The 19,985-nt window shown below is 37.1% G+C and overlaps 1 protein-coding gene across 1 annotated transcript in view; it reads right to left on the bottom strand.

Annotated features, from left to right (window-relative positions):
• Positions 1-19,750, bottom strand: part of Pde4d (phosphodiesterase 4D) — a 514,775-nt gene extending 495,025 nt beyond the window's left edge. Inside the window, exon 1 of the mRNA XM_077800282.1 lies at positions 18,442-19,750. Within this exon, the coding sequence (XP_077656408.1) occupies positions 18,442-18,488 (47 nt within the window). The 5' untranslated portion in view covers positions 18,489-19,750. The remainder of the gene's footprint in view (positions 1-18,441) is intronic.
• Positions 19,751-19,985: the final 235 nt, after the last annotated feature.

Below are 19,985 nucleotides of genomic sequence, written 5' to 3' on the forward strand. Positions count from 1 at the left end.
TCTACAGACCAAGATGTAGATATTTGAGTCATTAATGCTTTCAGAAATATACAACACTAATAAATATGCAAAAGAAGTCACAAATCTCCAAGAAAAGAAAATGAAGAAATGGATGGTAGGCAAATTTCTAAGCTAACAATGATGTCATTGGTATCAAGAAAGGTGAATAATGTTAATCTTAGGAAGTTTATCTTTGGTGGACTTAGATTAAATAGTACAATTAACAGCTATAGAAATTATAGATCAGAATTAGAGGGAATAAAAACATATTAATCCAGTAGACATGTTAACAAAATAATAGATTAGATGATATTACATTTGAATAAATAAGCCACCTCTCTGAAATATTTTAGTTTGAGACATTTTTTAAGAGTGACACAGGAATGAAGGAGATTATTTCCTATGATAGACATAAAAGTTCTAAACATGTCATTTCGTTGATGTAAAGCGCATTTGCAAAAGGCACTAGGGACCTCAGTTTAAGAACAAGATGCAAGGCTGATGTACTGTTTGCTTCCTGAATTCCATACTCAGCAGTTTGAGAGCACTTAACGGTGATGAATTGGCACAAGAAATTAGGTACTGAAAAGCCATTTCCTTGGAAATGAAACTTTTCTTTTTATTATTTTATCTTTTGCCTGCCTTGATTGAAGTTCTGCAGACACCAAGGATACAGGAGGACTGGAGAAAGCATATGCAACTCAGATTACCCAAAGGAGATATTCATGATGAGGTTGGATAAAAATAGATTCTGGGGAGAGGAGGGGGAAAGTAGCCATAATCCTCAAAATTCTTTTGATGTGTTATTGCTTTCAAAGCCATGGATTTTCTTGAGGTAAAGCTGTTTGATGCAGATGGACTCATCTGTCAATCAAGCATCTTTTACACAGAGCCAAGTCAAACACTTAACTATTTCAGGACTGGAATAAAATTCTTAGTGCCAATATGAAACAACCGATTCACCTACCTAACAAAACAAATGATAGCAAAATAGAAAAATACCCTGAGCCTTTATGTCTTATAGTCCAGAAATGCATTGCTTTGCATATAAAATGAATGTGTGCGTGTGTGTGTGTGTGTGTGTGTGTGTGTGTGTGTGTGATGGTGGAGACTGAATTCAGGGCTTTGTGAATACTAAGCATGCACATGGCCACTGAGCTTCACTTCTATCCCTATTTTATTGTTATTTACTTGAGGTTTTGTTTTTGGTCTCCTTTTGTTTGCTTAGTTTTATTCTCAAAGGAATTGTTTTAGGGGAAAAATAGATAACAACCATATTACACATGACAGAAAAAATCTTATTTGACCTGGCCTCATAAAGGGAAAGGATTTCCTAAATCCCAGAAGCTGAGGCACTTGTCAACATCTGTTTTCCAGACTGTTGGCCATTTCATAATCATTTTTGTGGATCTCATTTTCCTTATCAATGGAATTTGTGCTTGAAACACTCAAGAGCATTTGGCTCTAAGATTCAGGTCTCTGTAAACATCACAGGAAATTGGATCACCCTTCACTGCTGTCATCATTACAAAGGTTGTAGGAATCAGGACTCTAAGACACAGTGCCACAATTAACAGTGGAGAAGAAGGCTCAAAATATGGGAGAAGGCTTCCTTTTAACTTCAAAACCATAACTCAGCAATATAGAACCTTTGTTCATAAAGAACATATTTTTAATTTAGATTATCTTTTTACAAACACAGGTGTGGCTGTATACCGGACCGGTAGTCAATGACGGGTAAGATCCAATTACAATGGTACCAACCTAAGACAGGAGGCTGACGCCCTGAGGTCAGCTCATCCGAAGAAGGGTAAGGACCATATGTAGTATTGGACAATCTAAGGCAGGCACGGTCCCTAAGCCACATGCTTGTTGTTTAAACAGAGAGGGGGAGATGTTGAGAGCCACAGCCAAAGGGGCCCTAGCAAACTTCCAGCTGCCAGCAAACTTCCAGCTGCTGGCTGATGATTGGCTCACAGCGGCCCCAGCAACATCTAGCTGATTGGCTCCTCTGCGGTGATGTTCATTGGGCTGTTTCCCTGCCCTTCAGACTGCCAGCTGATGATTGGCTCACAGCGGCCCCAGCAACATCTAGCTGATTGGCTCCTCTGCGGTGATGTTCATTGGGCTGTTTCCCTGCCCTTCAGACTACGGAACTGCTCATTGGGGGACTTCTTTGGCTCCGCCCACGCGACCCAGCCAATCGGCCTCAAGAGCAGGAGGATTGTGGGAGGTGGTTTGGTGTGTGTGGGGAGAGGCTTGTGGAAGCCGGTGGTGGCAGTTGGGCTCTGAGGGTTTTTTTCCTGAGGAGCTGTTTTGTTTGGCGTTTGTAGTTCTAAAAATAAAGTTAGTTTCTTTTGACAAGTGGCTCCTGAATTGTGCCCAGCCAGACTGCCGCATTACACATGCAGTATTTAATAAGATTTTAATAAAATCTGGTACATGGACTTTTTTATTATGAACTAACAATTGTGTTTGTAGTTTTCAAAGAGCTTTCCAATATACTTCAATCTTCATGCAAACTTATGGGGAAGGAAAGGGACAAGAAGGAAAACAAAATGTGTAAAATATCTTGAGTATATCAAGTGCTTTCTCTCTCTCTCTCTCTCTCTCTCTCTATCTATATATATATATATACACACACACACACATACATATACATATATGGTACTTGATTTACTCAAGTATATATCTACATATCTATATGCTATATATAATATATAGTATATAGTATATAATATATTACATATATACTCAAGTATATATATCTACATATATATATATTATATATATATAATATATATATATATCTTATTTCTCTTTTTTAATACACATGTAGTCATATATAAGCACACAGAAAGACATATATATTAGGGGATTTGTGATCTTATTCCTCTTGTGTACAACCTTTGGACAAATTTCCTTCTGATCTTATTACCAGAAATAGCTGTGCTTCCTTGAGCTATTGAGTTGTTTACATCTAATGGACTCTGGGATTGATACTTAAGCTTCCTGATTTATGCTGGATTCTAGGAAGCTTATGAAGACCTTCATATTGCATCTAGCATATTCATGGATTTCATGGTCTTTTTCGCACTTAGAAGCTGAGGGCTCTCTGCCTCCCTTGAGATCTAGACAAAATTGATTTGACTTCTCAACTTCATGACCAGTAGAAGTCTCCAAACTCACCTCCTGATTTCTAATAATTTCTGGGGGCAGAGCTCATTGACCTCTCTCACCATCTAGAATCCTTGGAATTCCATAGGACAGTTCTGCATTGTTCTTCTTTAGCAGATGTTTACTCCTGATGCTCAAACCACTAATACCCCTAAAATCATATACTCCAAACCTTCCTGAGGCTTGAAGTAAGACATATATAACTTAGAGGATTTTTTTTTCTTTCTGTCCCTGGAGTGGGATTTATTTACAAAGTACATATATTGTTCTCAAGGGTGTTTTCTCCTCTTCCCCTCAACTGTTCTAATCTCTCTTCCTGTTCTCCATCATTCTAGCTGGTTTCATAACCCCCAATTATCCCTGTAAACAGAGTAGCTTTCATTTTCAGTGCCCTTGAGCACCTGCATGTGGTCAATCCTCAATGGACTCTCGTTCTACCCCAAGGGTATCTTCAAAATCCCTTTCAGCACAGGCCCTTTCTCTTCCTCAAGAAGATCTTCATGCCATTTGCTAAGGCAATATAATTTTCTTCACCTGGACATGTATATATGTGACTAAGAATATCATATGCTTTTTTACTGTGCCCTTCCCTTATCTTCTGTAAGTTTTGCACATATATCTCTGTTGGCTGCCTGGGACATAGTAGGGTTTAACCAAATAAATAAATTTGTTATCTCATAGAATCCTTACAACAAACCTGGTATCAAATATCAAAATTATCTGATTTTATGAGCATCACTATCCTCATTCATAAAAGAAAAGTACAATAGTACAAATCAGGTGTACTATTGTACTTTGTTTATGAATGAGGATAGTGATGCTCATAAAATCAGGTAATTTGCTCAGAATCAGCCATTTAACATCAGAGTTGAATATGAATTTAGTCTTATAGGGCTCCAAAGCCTGGGATGTTCCCTTGCCTAGTACCATCTATGATGCCACAAATGCTTTGTCAGAATACGTAGGACACCTCATAGTCCCACCCACCCCTCCAAATCCATATTCTCCTCATTACTGGGATAGGAAGGTAAGAACTGACTCTTTTGCACTTGACATGTGCAAATATTTCTAATATATGATACAACTGCCTTCCCTAATGACAGTTTCTTCAAATCTCATCATTTCTACTATAATAAGAATCAAAATTCTAGATTATTACACTAATGAAGATGAAGTTAATTTTCCACGTACACTCTGACCAAGAAATATATAAATATATAAAATAGTTATTGATACTCTTTGACAATAAAACTATATTCTAATGTATAAGGAGACCTAAGTTTTCAATGATCATATTAGCTAAAAGTTGATATTTTAAATGAAATAAGAAAAAATATATCACCTTCTACTCAATTTCAAGCTCCATAAAGAAAGTCTTTTTTTCATAAAACATCAATATTTCCAGTATTGCAAAATTAATAGTTTTTGAGATTCATTTAATGCCTCCTTTTGAAAACAACTAAATTCAAACCAATAGCAAAATGAGAACCTAAGGAATAGTGATAAAGTCAAACTTCTAAGAAGACATTGGTTACTTCAGAAGCAAAGGAATCAGGGTTGGGGATGTGGGGATGTAACAATGTTCTTGCCCAGCATGTGTGAGGCAATAGGTTTAATCACCAGTACCATGAAGAAAAAATCGAAAGAATCAAGTAGTAGGTTCCATTGACTGAACTCCTACTTCTTGAGAAGAACTGTGCTAAGCATTTTATATAAAATACCTCATTTAATCCTTACAGCAATATGATGGGGTTAGGGTAGGGATTTCAGCCATGCGGGGGGCAGTGATTGTTGTGGGGATTGAACTAAGGGGCACTTGTCAATGGAATTATAAGCTTGTGCCACTGTGCTCAGTTCAGCCTTACTTTTGAAGTGAGGAAAAAATAGATGAAAGAAAGTTTTACAGCTGCCCAAGTGCTTATAACTTATCATGGAAGAATAGAAATGCAATCCTAGTTATCTACCTCCAAAGTCCATAAAGTCCTCTCAGGATTTCGTATTTTTATTTCTTTACTGGGTATGATATAGCAAAATATGTGAAAAAGATGTTTGTTCAGCTGATTATATGTGTCAGTTAGAGAAACTCACCAGGCAACAATAAATCAATCACCATATTGTGCAGTCTTTTGTATTAATGGGACTTCAGAGAAGTAAGCTATCCAGGTCAAAGAACTTTTCATGGGGGTTGTTGCGGGGACTTGAAGAACAGGCAAAGCTTTGGATAGGAAGAGCTGAGGGCAGAAACATCTCATTTGGGTACAGTGGGAAACAGTCACCTTATTGGGAAATCATAAGAACTATGTATTGGGAATTAAAGATAAGTTCAGATGCTTTTAGAAAGAACTTTGAAAGTTAAGTAGGAGAACCAATATGTTAGATCATTCACACATGCCACAAAATCTCTGAATGCATACTACATGGGCCAGGGAAATTTTTAAAAAAGAAAACCCAAAATGCAACAGTCCTTAGGAATTCAGGTCACAATTCTTGAAGCAATTATTGTCAGGGCCCTGCCCATACCCCCTCAGCAATGCTGTGCCTATGGTTTCCCAGTCTAAATGCACACATTATTCTTCTTAAGGCTTGGTTTGTATGCAAATCAGGCTGGAAAGGTAGAAATAAGTGAAGAACAGGAGATGCAGGATCAACTCCTGCTGGTGTTCTCATCCCTTGAGGTAGGACAACTCTGAAGCAAGTTCTTTATTATTTTCAAGAGGCCCTCAGCAGGACTGCCTGTTATCTGACTATGAATGCTCCCTATATTAGATTTTTTTTTCTCTTTCTGATCTTACTTCCCTACTTCCCTACTGGTATTTCCTGGAATCACCTCCTAAACATGTATTTTCAAATCCATTTGGATTCATATCCTCTGTTTTGAAGGAATCCAACCCTACATGATCCACAGGATACCTTTAAGAACAACTAACCATGACAGAGCACCTGCAGGCTTGGAGCTATTTTAAGCACTTTATTTATATTACATTTCATCCTCATACTGGCCTACGAAGTTAAAACTACTGTAACCCCCATTTTGAAAATGAGGAATTTGAGAGGTTAAATAACTTGCCCAGTGTCAAAACCAGATTTGATTCAAACAATCTGGATCCAGGTTCTGTCTCTTAGTTGGTATGTAGACTGCCTCTCTGCACATGGGAAAAAAACTATTGTAGAAATGAAAATGGTGCTATTGGAAGTATAAGGATACCCAATAGAATAGAAGAAAGGTTTAACCCTACTCAGAGTTCAGAAAAGGCCAAACAAATCAAGACCTGATGGGTTACCAGGGGTTTTCCATGGCAAAAGGTAATCAGGTGGAAGTATATTCCAATGCAAGGTCCACTGGGTAGTAGGGTAGTGTCTTTAGATACTATTGAGTCTATAAAAGGACTTGGAGCAAGGGGTAGAGGAGTCTTGGTACAGGGTTATTGGCCAATTGAGATCCAGTTTCCCCAGCCCTTTCTTCAAAAGCACAACATTTATGTAAAGCTCTCATCAACAGTAATCATATCATTTTATTTATTATGCCACTGCCAAAGTATAAGCTGTGAAAAGAAATAATAGAAACTTAAGTGTATATTATTAAGTGAAAAAAAAGCCAATATGGAAAGGTTATATAATGGATGATTTCAATTATATGCATTATAGAAAAGGAAAAACTCTGGTGATGTTAAAAATGCTGCAGGGGAACAGCACAGGGAGGGATGGCTAGGTGGAGCATCGGGGATTTTTAGGGTAATGAAACTATTCTGTATGACACTCTAATGACTGATGCATATCATCATACATTCGTCCTAAATCATACAATGTATACCACCAAGAGTGAACCATAATGCCAAATCCCGACTGGGTGATTATGATGTGTCTATACAGATTTAGTTGTAACCAATATACCACTCCTGTGGGGATGTCTGCAATGGGTGGCCATGCATCTGTGAGAGCAGGGGGTACATGGGAAATCTCTGTACCTTTGCCCAATTTTGCTCTAAAATCAGAGTGTATACATGCACATATGCATCTGTGTATGTGTGATTGTAACCACTATATTACAGAACATATATTTTAAAAACTCAAATATATGGAGCTGTTGTTGTAGCTCCGAAGTACAGTGCTTGCCTAGCATGCCTAAGGCACTGGGTTTGATCCTTCCTACCATCTTAAAATAAATAAATAACATAAAGGTATTGTATACATCTACGACTAAAAAAAAATTTAAAAATGTCAATTGTATGATACATATGCTAGAATACCAAGGGAAGTAACACTGACACTAACGACAGTTGGCACTTACACTAAAATATTAGAAAGGCAGAGACCAGATGAGACAGGGACTTATGCTCTATTATATAAAATACAGAGACAATACATTTTTCTTGGCAAATGAACAGATATTATGGAGATGATTTTTAGAGCTTAGTTTGACAGTCTAGGCTATATGAGAAGACAGAACAACCACATGGGGAAGCTGGTCTGTGTCCAAGGACCATATCATGTGATGAAAAGCAACATTTATAAGTGTTATAAATGGCAGACATCGACATAACTAAGCATCAGAACCTAGCTACAGTGCTAATTTATAGACTTTTGTCTTGCTAAATAAATAAAACATACATATATTCAAAGAAAGAAAGATTCCTATATAAAAGTGAATTATTGGTTTTTAAGAAATAGCATCTAAGATAAGGTAACTTGGAGAAACAGCATTTGAATTTTCATGTTAGACACAATTCAGTGAGATTGCACAAATTCAGCTAAAGTCTCCTAAGTGTCAGAAATCAAGATGTGTGGTAATTATTTATGCTGAAGGTGACAATTTTTATAGAAATTTTACCTGTCCAAAACTTGAACTGTATCCTGAAAAATTAAAATTAATCTTTAAAGCACTAAATTTCAGGGACACAGTTCTGGAAAAGTAATTTTTTTCCCCTAAAGCATTTATTAAGTACCTACTGTGTGTTGAACACCATGCTAGGAACTGCAACTATAATAATGCAGGACTTGGGTAAAGGTAAGACAACCTGTTAAGATGAAATCCATCTGGCAGGAGGTCGACACTAAGTCAACATGATGAGAGGCAGCAGCTCACAAGGGCAGATGGTTCTCCTTGAGGCTTGGGAGCCGAGGGGCATGCACTAGTCTACAATTCAAACTTATCCCAAGGTATTTTTCTGGTATGTTCTGAAAATCTCCAAAATGTGATATAGAAAAGGCAGTTTGGTCTTCCAACCCACCTATAGCTAATGATCTGCCATGGGGCAGTTAGATTGCTCTAGGCAACCTGGTTAACCATTCACAGACGAGTTTCTACTTACTGGTTCCTTACTGAGTGACAGGTGCTCTTTTAAACACTGACTGCTTTACTCATTTAATCTTTATGGCCACCCTATGAAATGAGAATTATTTATTGTCTCCATTTTACCAGTGGGGAACCTGAGTCACAGAGATGTTAGATGATTTGGGGGAGGATTTTAAAAGATAATGTCTGTGAAAAGTTTAGTCTACATGTGTCATTAATTAGCTCTCCAGTGTTGTTGCTATTATTATTATCTTTAATTTTTTACAGCATAAGTTCCCATGGCATAATTATAACATTATTTGAAAAATGTGAAAGAATATCTAATTAAATTATCCCACAACCAGAATTCTTTTTGCTACATATCCCTTTTTCCTCCCTGCTCAACCTTTTTTTTTTTTTTTTTTTTTTTTCTGATATGGAGGATTGAACCCAGGGACAATTAACCACTCAGCCATATTCCCAGGGTTTTTTGTTGTTGCTGTTGTTGTTGTTTCTGTTCAGACAAGGTCTTACTAAGTTGCTAAGTCTGGCCTCAAACTTGCAATCCTCCTTCCTCAGCCTCCCAAATTGCTGGGATTATGGGCATGTGCCACCACACCCAACATTATTTAACCTTTTCTTTGCATACACTCATTCAGGAAAAGCACAGAAAGTCCCTATTAAGTGCAACACTGTGCTGGATGTGGGGTAAAGAGTAGAACAAAGTCCCTTAGGTGGTGCTCTCATGAATAGCATAGAATTATTTGTTACTAGGAAATCACCAAGCCTCACCTGGACACAGATAGTTCCTTGAAGCAGAAAGACATGCAGTGATGGCCTTGTAGCATGTGATAAGCCTTTTGAATGGTGACATCTTGATCCACCTTAATACTTAACCTCCCTCATAAAGCAACTCTTGCATGGATGACTTTCTAAAAAATGAGAATTTTCAATAAATACTTCCTTCTTTTAGAATTCAAACACCACAAAGATTAAGATCCCGATGCTTTGCAGTGATTTGTACAAGCTTCTGCCCCTGCTCTCAATAACAACATGGTTGCCTCAATTTGTCTGTGAACAGCTTAAAGGTTTTCATTTCTTCTTTATAATATCAAGGGCTCTCATCAGTATGCTAGTTATTGGTTTGAAATTTACCAAGCAAACTAAAACATGGTCATTGATAATAAGAACTTCACACCACATCATTTCTTTAGATTAGATGGAGCTAGATGAAGCAAGGGCTTGAGACCTTCCCCCAGAGAGTGGTGGGGAAGACAGGAGGGATGCAAACACTATAGGCTGGATATGTTTTCTGAATTACCAGGGGTGTCAACATTGATGGCCACAGCACTGCTGTCTTAACTAGGAAAACAGCTGCTATTTAAAATTAGAATTTTGTGAAGAAAGAGTTAAGCAAAATATCCACAGCTAAGAGGATAAGGGTTTTCTAAAAGAGGAGCAAATGCTTCAGAAAAGCATTAGAGCTCTGTCTTGGCATAGTTTGTAGATCAATGTACTGTTTCTCTGAACTACCTCAATTTGAAATGCAACTGAATCCAAACAAGAAAAAAATGAGTAAATCCATTAGGTAAAATATAGTGTCATTTTTTTTTAGCACTATAGCAATTATTTTGTCAATCTCCTCACCTTCAAATTTGGAAAAGGAAAACATGGACGCTCATGGAAGGGGAAGAATGAAGTCCCTTTATGAGTGACCAGGACTGCTTGGTACTATTTAGTTTTGGAGCCACTGCAGAAATCCCACAAAGAAAGCCCTGTATAAAGCAGTGGTGAGCCCCTACACTGGGAGTATTAAAGAAGCAGCTCTGTTGACCCCAGAGAAAGAGCTAATGATTAAAAGAGATGAAATCCATTTATAATATCTGCTAAACTTTCAGTTCCTCCCTCCAGGGTTTATTATTGTGGCCTATAAATTATAAGGTTATTTAATAATACCCTTTAATTAATATCTTATATTTGTCATCGTTCCCTCTGAGGTATCAAGGCAAAATAAAAGAGGTTTAAAATTTTTAATTAAACTAGGTTAGCCAGTTCTGGTTAAAGTCATATTAGGCTTTGTTATTTTCAGTAAGTTTCCCAGGGAATGGTGACACTTTCAAGTAAACTTCACAAGGGTTTTGAAGAAATCTTTGTGAAAGCAGGTTACATATATATGGACTTGTGACATTCTAACATAAACCACAGAAAAGTTCCTGCTAAAAAAGTGAGCAAAGCTGAATCATTTTGCCTTCTCTTTTCCCCACTGTGATTTTTATTCATTTGAAGATAAAATTCAAAGCAAACATCTTAGAACTTCTGTTTGTCACCCAAGAATTATTTCCAGGCAGCATGGGAAACCTTACATTTCCAAAATCAGGTCATGCAATCTAATTAATATGTTCATAAAAACAGTCTCTATCACTACCAAACAGAAAACAACATCAACAATGAAATCAGCTTGGGGTTCTTCAGAATCCCCAAAGGCACAAGCAATAGAAGAAATTCTAATCACCAAATAATTCCTCATTTAGAAATTAAGAACTATAATATTTCCATCTCCTCTCTATCACTTTTCCCTGACATAATACTTTCTGTAAACAATATTAAAGCAAGGTAAACATTCTTTATTGACTTGGCATGTTGGTTGGGTATCACTGAACATTCTCAACTCTGATACCCCTAATACTTTCCCCTTTAGTGGCCTCTTTAACTGCCCACAGTGGTTCCATTACTCTCCTAAGTCCCCCACCTACTCTTCTATGGTCCTTCCACATGACCTTGAATTCTACTTCCTAGAGAAAATAGAAGCCAGGAGATGGAAACTTCCGCTGGTTCTCCTTCCATCTACTTAATCCTAATCTCTATGTAGTCTGCATCCATCCTTTGCTTCCCCCCTTCTATCTTGGGGTAGTCATGTCCTCCACTAGCCTTCATGCTCTGTGTCAGGGCACTTTCTTCAGGAATGCCCAGACATTCCCTCCAACCACTCCCCAAGGTATTAATGATAACAACTAATTCTCAATTCCATTGAATATATTTTTGCTCTATCATTTCTAGACTTCTTTAAGGTATTTGAATCAAGTCAGTTAAGTTGCATCTTCTCTGAGATTTCATACCACTTGGAATATATCTGTATTAACCTGCTCCCAATTATATTGTAATTATTTGTTTCTACAGCTGTTTTTCTCATCAAGCTACAAGTATCTCCAAGACAGGCCTCTTTTATTTATCTGGACATTCCTTATGCTTAAAAGAATCAGTATGTCCTACCTGTTCTAATATGAGTCATTAAGAATGATATTTTTCAGCAACTGAGATATCAAGCTATTTTATAATTAATATATTTCTTGGACCCTTATCTCTGATTTCAGATAATGTTAATATTTTTTAAGTATACAAAAAATAAATTGGAAAAACCTATACTCAGTTGAGCATTTTGAAGAAAGTAATAATGATGGCAGCATATCCCAAAATTGTATGTTTTTGTTTTTGTTTTGTTTTGTTTTTTTTTTTTTTTTTGGTCAGGGAAGTATTCTCAAAAACATTTCACCTGACCATTGGAAAGAAAATTGGAGCATCAAAGCAGTGCCAGGGCTGGTTTGGACAAGGCCCAACAGCGCCCCACAGAGATAGTGAATTGAGCTGACCCCAAATACCTGCCCAGAGGAAGGAGTGCCTTTTGCTTTGTACAGAGGCTCTGCCCATTCACCAAGCACCACAGTTTGCATTTCTTATTCATCAGCTCAAAATGTGTCAGCTTTTCTAATGTATCTGGGCTGAGAAGCACCTTTTACTAATTCACAGAAAGGACCCTACCTGCCAGAATGGCCCTGAGAACACAGTTCACTGCAAATTGCTTGTAAAATTTCTCATTCTGAGAAAACAGAAAAAGCTGCTGACATAGACTAAGTACAGGTCAGAGTTCTAACATCAATAGGAAGAGCTTCTCAAGGGAAGGCCACTCACATTTAGTAGGTATCCTACATACCTACCCAATGTGCTAAATGGCAGAGTGGATCTGATTATTTTCTCAGTTTATTGCTAGTCTATTTTCCAGGAGGCCTCTGGAAAGAGTACTGAGGCATCTGCCACAGAAACAATATAGTAGATTAAAAAGATATTGGGCTTTCAAATCAGGATTGACTTGGTTTTGACTGAGTCAGCTTCTCTAACTAATAGAAATGTCACCTTGAGCTCTTAAACTCTGTGATAACAGCAATACTTCTAAGGAAAGTCCCTCCTTTCCTTAGAAAGTATTGCTGTTATCAAATGATGTAATTCTCATGAAAACACTGGGATGCATCTAGGGTTCAATCATCCTTGACCCCTTCAGTGATATATAAATTAGTTGGATTTGTTACTTATATTTTTAAAGAATTCATTCAAGTGCTATTAGTATGCCATTGTTAACATCATAATAGATTATTATTTCCAATGTTCTATGAGTTTTTCTTTAATAAGCCACTCTTTAACATAAAAAGAGTAAATATCTGCTTCCATGGTTTTCAACAGAAAAATGAAAGTTCAGAGCACATTCACAAGGTCACACAAAACATTAACACCAGAATTAGATTAGAATTAAAAACCAAGAATTGTGCCAATAACCTGATTATATAGAATCCAGATTATCCATCAATATTTGACACCAATTATATATATATAAAATACATGTATATACTATACCTCTCTCTCTAGATATATAATATATATCAAATGTATATATATGGATCCATATATAGTTTTAAAATACACATGTAAAATGCAAATATATATATATATATATATATATATATATGTTATTTTAAAAAAGTACATATAATTTATAAAATTTTACAAGACATATAGCCCCTGGTTGAAATATATTGTCTTGGAATGTATTTATGGGCTGCTACTTCTCAAACAACTGGAAATACCATCCAATGTTCCAAATGGTTATGAGTTGTAGTCACTAATGTGTAGCTGGGAGGTGTTTTTGAATTATTATTTAAAAGGCAGGAGGGGGCTATTGCAATACAAAATATTAATGAGCATTAACTTTTGTGGGACTTGGCTAAAGGCGGAGGAGGAGGGAAGGGTTGGATGAAAAGGAATTTTCAACCCATGACAAGAGAGAAACTGGTTGTTCAGGTCCCTTAGGTTCTTCTTACAGTTTGGAATTCTGAAAGATCTTCCCTTTGCAATGATTTTCTCTGAGCCTGAAGACCTCAGCATTAATGGAAATAACATAATAATAGTCCATGAAAAGACATGAAGGAAAAAGGGATAAAAAGTGAGGAATTAAATAGAAGTTAAACATCCCAATTTCTTAGCTGACAATTTCCGTATGATGAAAAAAAATTTTTTTCCTTTCCTTTCTTCCTTTTGTGGGGATTTTTTTTTATGATCTCCCCAGATTGGGTCACCCACTTAGCCCACTAAGGATGTAACCTGTCAACAGATTAAAGTACATAGACTAATTTACTAGTCTATAAATACTGCTGGGACTAAAAATTATACTTAATTTCTATAAATGGTGGGCACACTAGTATTATTAGTGGCAACTTTTCTCCTCTATCATACCATTCCTAATTAAATTTATCTTAAAACCTTAAACATAAAAATATGAATTTAAATATTTTGATATTTAAATTCTAACAACAAAATAGAAAGCCAAATATTAAAGTTTAGTAGGGTCAAATATTATACAATGGAAAAATCTGTGTTGTATTTTATCCAAACTTAAATTTCTGCTTTACACAATGCGCTGACTTTCCTAATGAGCCCTAAGGACTGGTAAATAATTATGAATCTAAACTTTATTGGCCAAAAGTGTTGACAATTAAATGACTTTGTCTAATAGGATTAAATCCATCTAGAACTCTGACATTCTCTGAGCCTGAAGACATCAGGACTTTAGAATTCCTGGGTAGTTCTGTCACTCAGAGGAAGAGAAGTAAGTTCAGCTGGCCTGCAATCTCATGAGAAGATAAGCAGACTCCCAATGGATTTCAGGTTGACTAAAATGAGCAGAAGTCCATTATTTTGCATGAGAAATAGTATACTCTGTCCTTCAATGCATACACTGTGATCAAACCTAACATTTTCATCACACTAAAATTCAAATAAAACCTGATTATTACATTAGACAAAACATAAATTCTGGAAATTGTACTTCTGTGTTGAATTTCTATAGAGTTAATGTGTGGAGAGATTATAACTCTTAAAAATGAGATTGATAGTGTTCAGATAGGAACATTTGTGTCCTCACTAAAAAGCAGGCCAACTTGCCTTTCTCTGAATATTTACTCATTGGTTAAGTTATTTGAAATATATAAACAGATATATAAATGTTATATTGAGAGATTGATTTTTATCTTGTTTCAATCTATAAAATATTTATATCAAACAAAACAAGCTAGTTTAGGAGTTGAAACCTGGGTCTTCAGAGTGACATCTGAACTGTGACCTGTTAGACTAAGCTTTATGGGAACTGGATCTTTGGAAGGGACAGTTCAACAAAGTAAAGTCAGGGCCTAGAAAGAGAAAAAAAAATGATTCAATATTGAGCTAAATACCACAATCTTCCCATTTTTGCCTCTTGATGGGAATCAGCGGTCAGCATCACAAAAAGTGTGATAAAATCATTTAGATATCTGGCCCTTAGAAAATTAAACCCTAAGTACCAACTAAGTAAATAATTAATCACCATCCAAAATCACTTTCCCAAAACCTTCTTCTTCTGGTGTCCTCAGAGGGCACTGAGTGCAGCACTAAACAACCTCCCCTAGTAGTGCCCTTTGGCTTCAATTTTCCATTGTCTTCTCTCTGAATTGTTTGAATCCATCATAAAAAGGGATACAAACGTATTCAAATAAAATGTCCTCCTAAATTTTACAACTTCAACATCATTCGAAAGGACCCTGATGTTTTGGGCATTAAATTACATTTTTACAAATCAGATTGTGCAAAGGGCAAAAGCTGCAAACATGTTACACTATATTGTGTCATTCCTGATAGACTCTTACATGTGATTCAATGTTATGAGGCTTCTAAAAGGTCCTCTTAATTGTTGCTAAAGGGAATTTAAATTCCTAGAAAGCTGACTTGCATTTTCCATCTTTTGACCATGCAAGGCCCATTTCTGAATTGCCAGGCTACCATTCTATTCTCACAACTAGCCAGAATAAAACATAGGCACTATATAGTACTTGTTTACCCAGTGAGGCAAACCCTTATCTTTGTTTAGTTTGGCAATAAAAAAAAGACTGAAATGTGTAATGGAAAGAAGCCTTTGCAGTAAAATCCTCCAGCAAATACTTCTAATGTAGCTTCGAACAAAAAAGACGCATTCTTCATACCACTCTCTTAGCACTTAAGGGGCAGTGTTCTATTAAGCTGAGTAATGGGACCACTTATTAACTTTAACGTGTAACCAATACACAATGAATTTGTAATATGATTGTGCAATTACCAACACACCAGCCTGGGGGCAGGAGGAATGAGAACTATTTGAATCACTACCTCTGATGAACTTTTGAAGACAACTCCAGACTTGGTAGGTCTCAATTTTTTCTCCACTTTGCTTCTAGAAAAGCAGAGGAGAACAGAGCCAGAAAACACATCTCTAACCCTTTTCAGAGGTAAACTAGGGCTCTTGACACCAAAGTACACCTCTTTAACATCCTTATTATGCCCTGCCGTTATTTTATTTCCACCTTCTGATCTGCACCTCCATGAAGAAAGACCTGCACGAAAGAATAAAGAAAGGGGGAGTCTTTGGATGTGAAAAGGAAACAACCTGGCAAAACCTTTCTTAGCAGGAACATTTAAGAATGGAATCTGATACAACAGGGATGCTTACAAAGGGAAGGAAGGTTTCCGGTCAACAAACATCTAGAATCTCTTTCTGCAGTAGAAAAGTGAAAGGTGAGGTTATAAATAAGAGAAAAATAACAACAACTAGGGAAGTTGAGAACCAAGCACAACACTAACTGGGTCACCTGGAAAAACACCACTACCTTTTTCCTTTGAGTCCAACTCTCATTGATGAATGCTTCTGAGGGGTCCAGAGAAGAACACACATACATAACATTCACACTCCACACTGGCTCAGCTTGGCTACAACAATAACAAACTGGTACATCATGCAGTAAAATGGATGAAGGCTCACTAGCTCCAGGCACAAAATAAACAACCAGGACACTCAACTTCTCTATAGTTTTGAAACATATTGTATTACAGATCCAGAGATCATGAATAAGCAAATTTGCATTCTTTCCAACACTAAAGAGTTGAATAAGTCATTTTTCCCAGTCCAAAGCAAAGGTAAGGTTAATGCAACAGAATAGAAGGTGTTTACAATGTTAGGCATTCAGAGAGTACATGCATCGTACCTATTGCAACATAAACAAATGGACTCGAAAAAACAATAGGACTTGGGCAGGGAAAAACTGTTGCTTTATAGCAAGGTACACTTTATAGAAATGAGTAAGGCAATTTTTGGGTCTAAGAATTCTTAAGAGGTGTGACATTAATCTTAAAGAAAGGCATAAAGAACAGAAGGAAAAACATCTGAAAAAGCCTACTATGTGCCATGGACTGCCAGCAGGACGGTTTAATCTCAGGATTAAAGGCTTCTAGTGTGAAATTTTCTGTAGGAATGTCAAGGACCTATTGCTGATGTCTGCCCCTCACTAACAGGATAAGCAAGGCGATGACACCAAGCTGCCACTGAGTGGGGAGCTCTGGTGATGCAGTTGGCAGTGGGCCACTGAGGTTTGCAGGCATGCCACCCAGATTCCCTCCCAAGCACATTAGAGACCAGGGACAGTGGACGTGGTCAGTTGAGAAGGAAGATACGCCACAAGGTTGATTCTGGATGTCTCTGGTGTTGATAGAAGATGAGCACCTACCTAGACTGATAGGATGTCTCCAACCCTTGTCTGCAATGGACTTTTAGCTGAAAGCCAAAATCTCTAAAACAAAACAGCAGGTGATCTTGGTGGTGCCTAAGCTATTAGGGGATTTTCATTTAAGACACTGTCATAAAGCAGCTGGACACCCCTCAAAAAACTGTATTCACATATCTACTACTTATCTGGAGTCCAGCTAAAATATTTACCTGGGAAACACTTTGAAAATCAGACACAGTATCCCAAACAACCCATGTTCTTAGACACAAATATTTACAATGTGCCTTTATTATGCATTTACAAAGTTTCTGCTGTAAAAGATTGAATCTAGACCACTCTAGAGGTATAATAAAAACAAGCAATTCTTAAAATAATGGACTTTGCTCTTGTAATATTCTCAGAAACTAGTTCCTATACACATATAGACAAAAATTCCAACAAGAAATTGTTTAAAATAGCACATGTCCAAGGACTTTAATGCATTGCCTTGAACCTTAATACATAACCAAATATCCAAAACTAAGCAAGTTCTGTAAGAGTCTGAGCACTTCATGATTCATGTACTAGAGTTCTACTGGTATTCTATTGGTTCATGATAGTAGGAATATTTCTTGAATAGCTAAAATCATCTTAAATGAAAGGGACGAACACATCTAAGAATTATTTTAAAATCAACTCAAGTTAAATTTCCCTTAACCTTCTTTTAGAAATCCAGAACAACTGATATGAGATGTCAGAAATTTAGGAGTGCCCTTCCCCAGGGAATTTTCAAAGAAAAACAGATAAAAACATATCCCAATCCTCTCCTTTTCTGTTAATAGGTTGCCATTCTCACAGCTTTTTTCTTTTCTTTACCATGAAGTGTTAATAATTGTAAATGTCATCATACTTGATTTCTTATTTGAAATACTTTATATTAACAAGTAAGTTTTTTTATTGCATAACCATTACTTTCTCAGACACATTTGGTATTTTATATGTTTGACTTCTCATTCTCACTTGATACCAGCATTCTTGTTCCAGACAAATTCTCATCTGGTAGCTGTCATGGAATTTTAGAATTCTGAGTTTTACAAACTAAAGGGGATATTGATTACTTACCATATCCAGGAATGCCTTCTAAAGGGAAAATTATTCACGTGCATCATGTTCGCAGATCTTCTGTCATTAATATTTTCCTTGTCTCCTTTGTTATATGTAGTGATTTTCACAGATGAATTCCAACTCTCTTGTTTGAGCAGCTATCATGGGCAATTATTGCAACAAGTATTGATTTCCAAAAAAAAAATATATATATATATATAGCCCCCCCAAAAAAGAAAGAGCAACAACAAAAGCCCTTCCAGAATTTGAAGAAAGAAACATCACAGAGCACTGCAGGTATGGGTCCATCCATTTAGGTTCCACTAGTAAGTCAATACATTTAAAATAACCAGTCCAACTGCTAATCCTAAATGATGGCAAATATTGTCCTGGTAAAATCCAGCTGCCTTGAGTATAAATTAATGCATCCTTTGAGGAAGGACTATGGAATGTGGGAAGAAAGGAGTCAAAAGACAGTTTCTTGTTATCCTTGTTAAAGAAGTGTTAGAAGGAAAATGGAAAACTTCAGGCTGCTTTGCCATGCTGTCCTTTAGAAATGAATATTGCTTTTTCTTCTTTCTTAGGCACATATTCATGTGTGGTCACTTTAACGCAGTGCTACTGTCTAAGACGTGTCGGACAAAGACCTGGGCAGAGGGGCTAAAAAACATGTATAATTAAAGCCAACTTCTTCCTCAAATCTCAGAATTGCTGGTCTCCACTGCAAAAGTAGGAAGGCAAAGAGTAATTTCTGCTTTGTAGGACAGGATTACCACTAGCTACCATCATGACTTCAGAAGGTGCTGTCGTGATGAAATTCATTTCTGCTGCCTAACCCCATAATAAGGCTGTCTGCTCTCTTTAAGTAAAATGACTAAGCTATTGATCCTTTCACTGCAGAAATTCCCTTTAATCTGTTATTAAAACCATGTGTGGGCTTTTAATATTTTTGCCTTGTAAAGAAAATGAATTTCACAGCTGCAAGTCAGACTTGGTCTAAGAATTTCTTCCCCCACTGTCTTTCTCTTCTCTTTGCTCTCTCTTTCGGTTTTTTCTTTACCCCAAATTCAGTTTCCCAATAAATGTCATTCACTCTGATGCTCTGATAGCTTCTGAAAGATTCTCATGCCCAAGCTATACAGACCTTGCATGCTTTTAAAACACAATGGCAACAGGCTCCTGCTGGAGTCCCCCAGCGCCGAATTTCCAGCAGAACCTTTGGAATCCTCGCAGCCGCCTTGTCTGCCCTGCGCTGTGCCGCCCCAGCTCTGAGGAGCTCAGGACACTTGCAGGCTCCCTGCTACTGTACATTAACTCTGCAGCAGCCCTGCTCGGCTGCAGACTGCTGCCTGACAGGGGATGTGCTGGCGTCAAGGGGGCCCTCTAGGTGGGTTCCCAGACACTGCAGAGTGGAGCGCTCCCTGCCAGCCTCCAAAGGAGAGTGAGTAAAAGGGGTTAAAGGAAGAGCTCACCCGCCCTGGAGGAGCAGATTTCTTTCAGTAAGTAATTACCAAGCAAGAAAAGCTAAACAGCAAGAAACCTGTAAATAACCTCACAGGGAA

The sequence above is a fragment of the Urocitellus parryii genome, chromosome 1 (genome assembly GCF_045843805.1).
Source record: "Urocitellus parryii isolate mUroPar1 chromosome 1, mUroPar1.hap1, whole genome shotgun sequence".
NCBI lineage: Eukaryota > Metazoa > Chordata > Mammalia > Rodentia > Sciuridae > Urocitellus > Urocitellus parryii.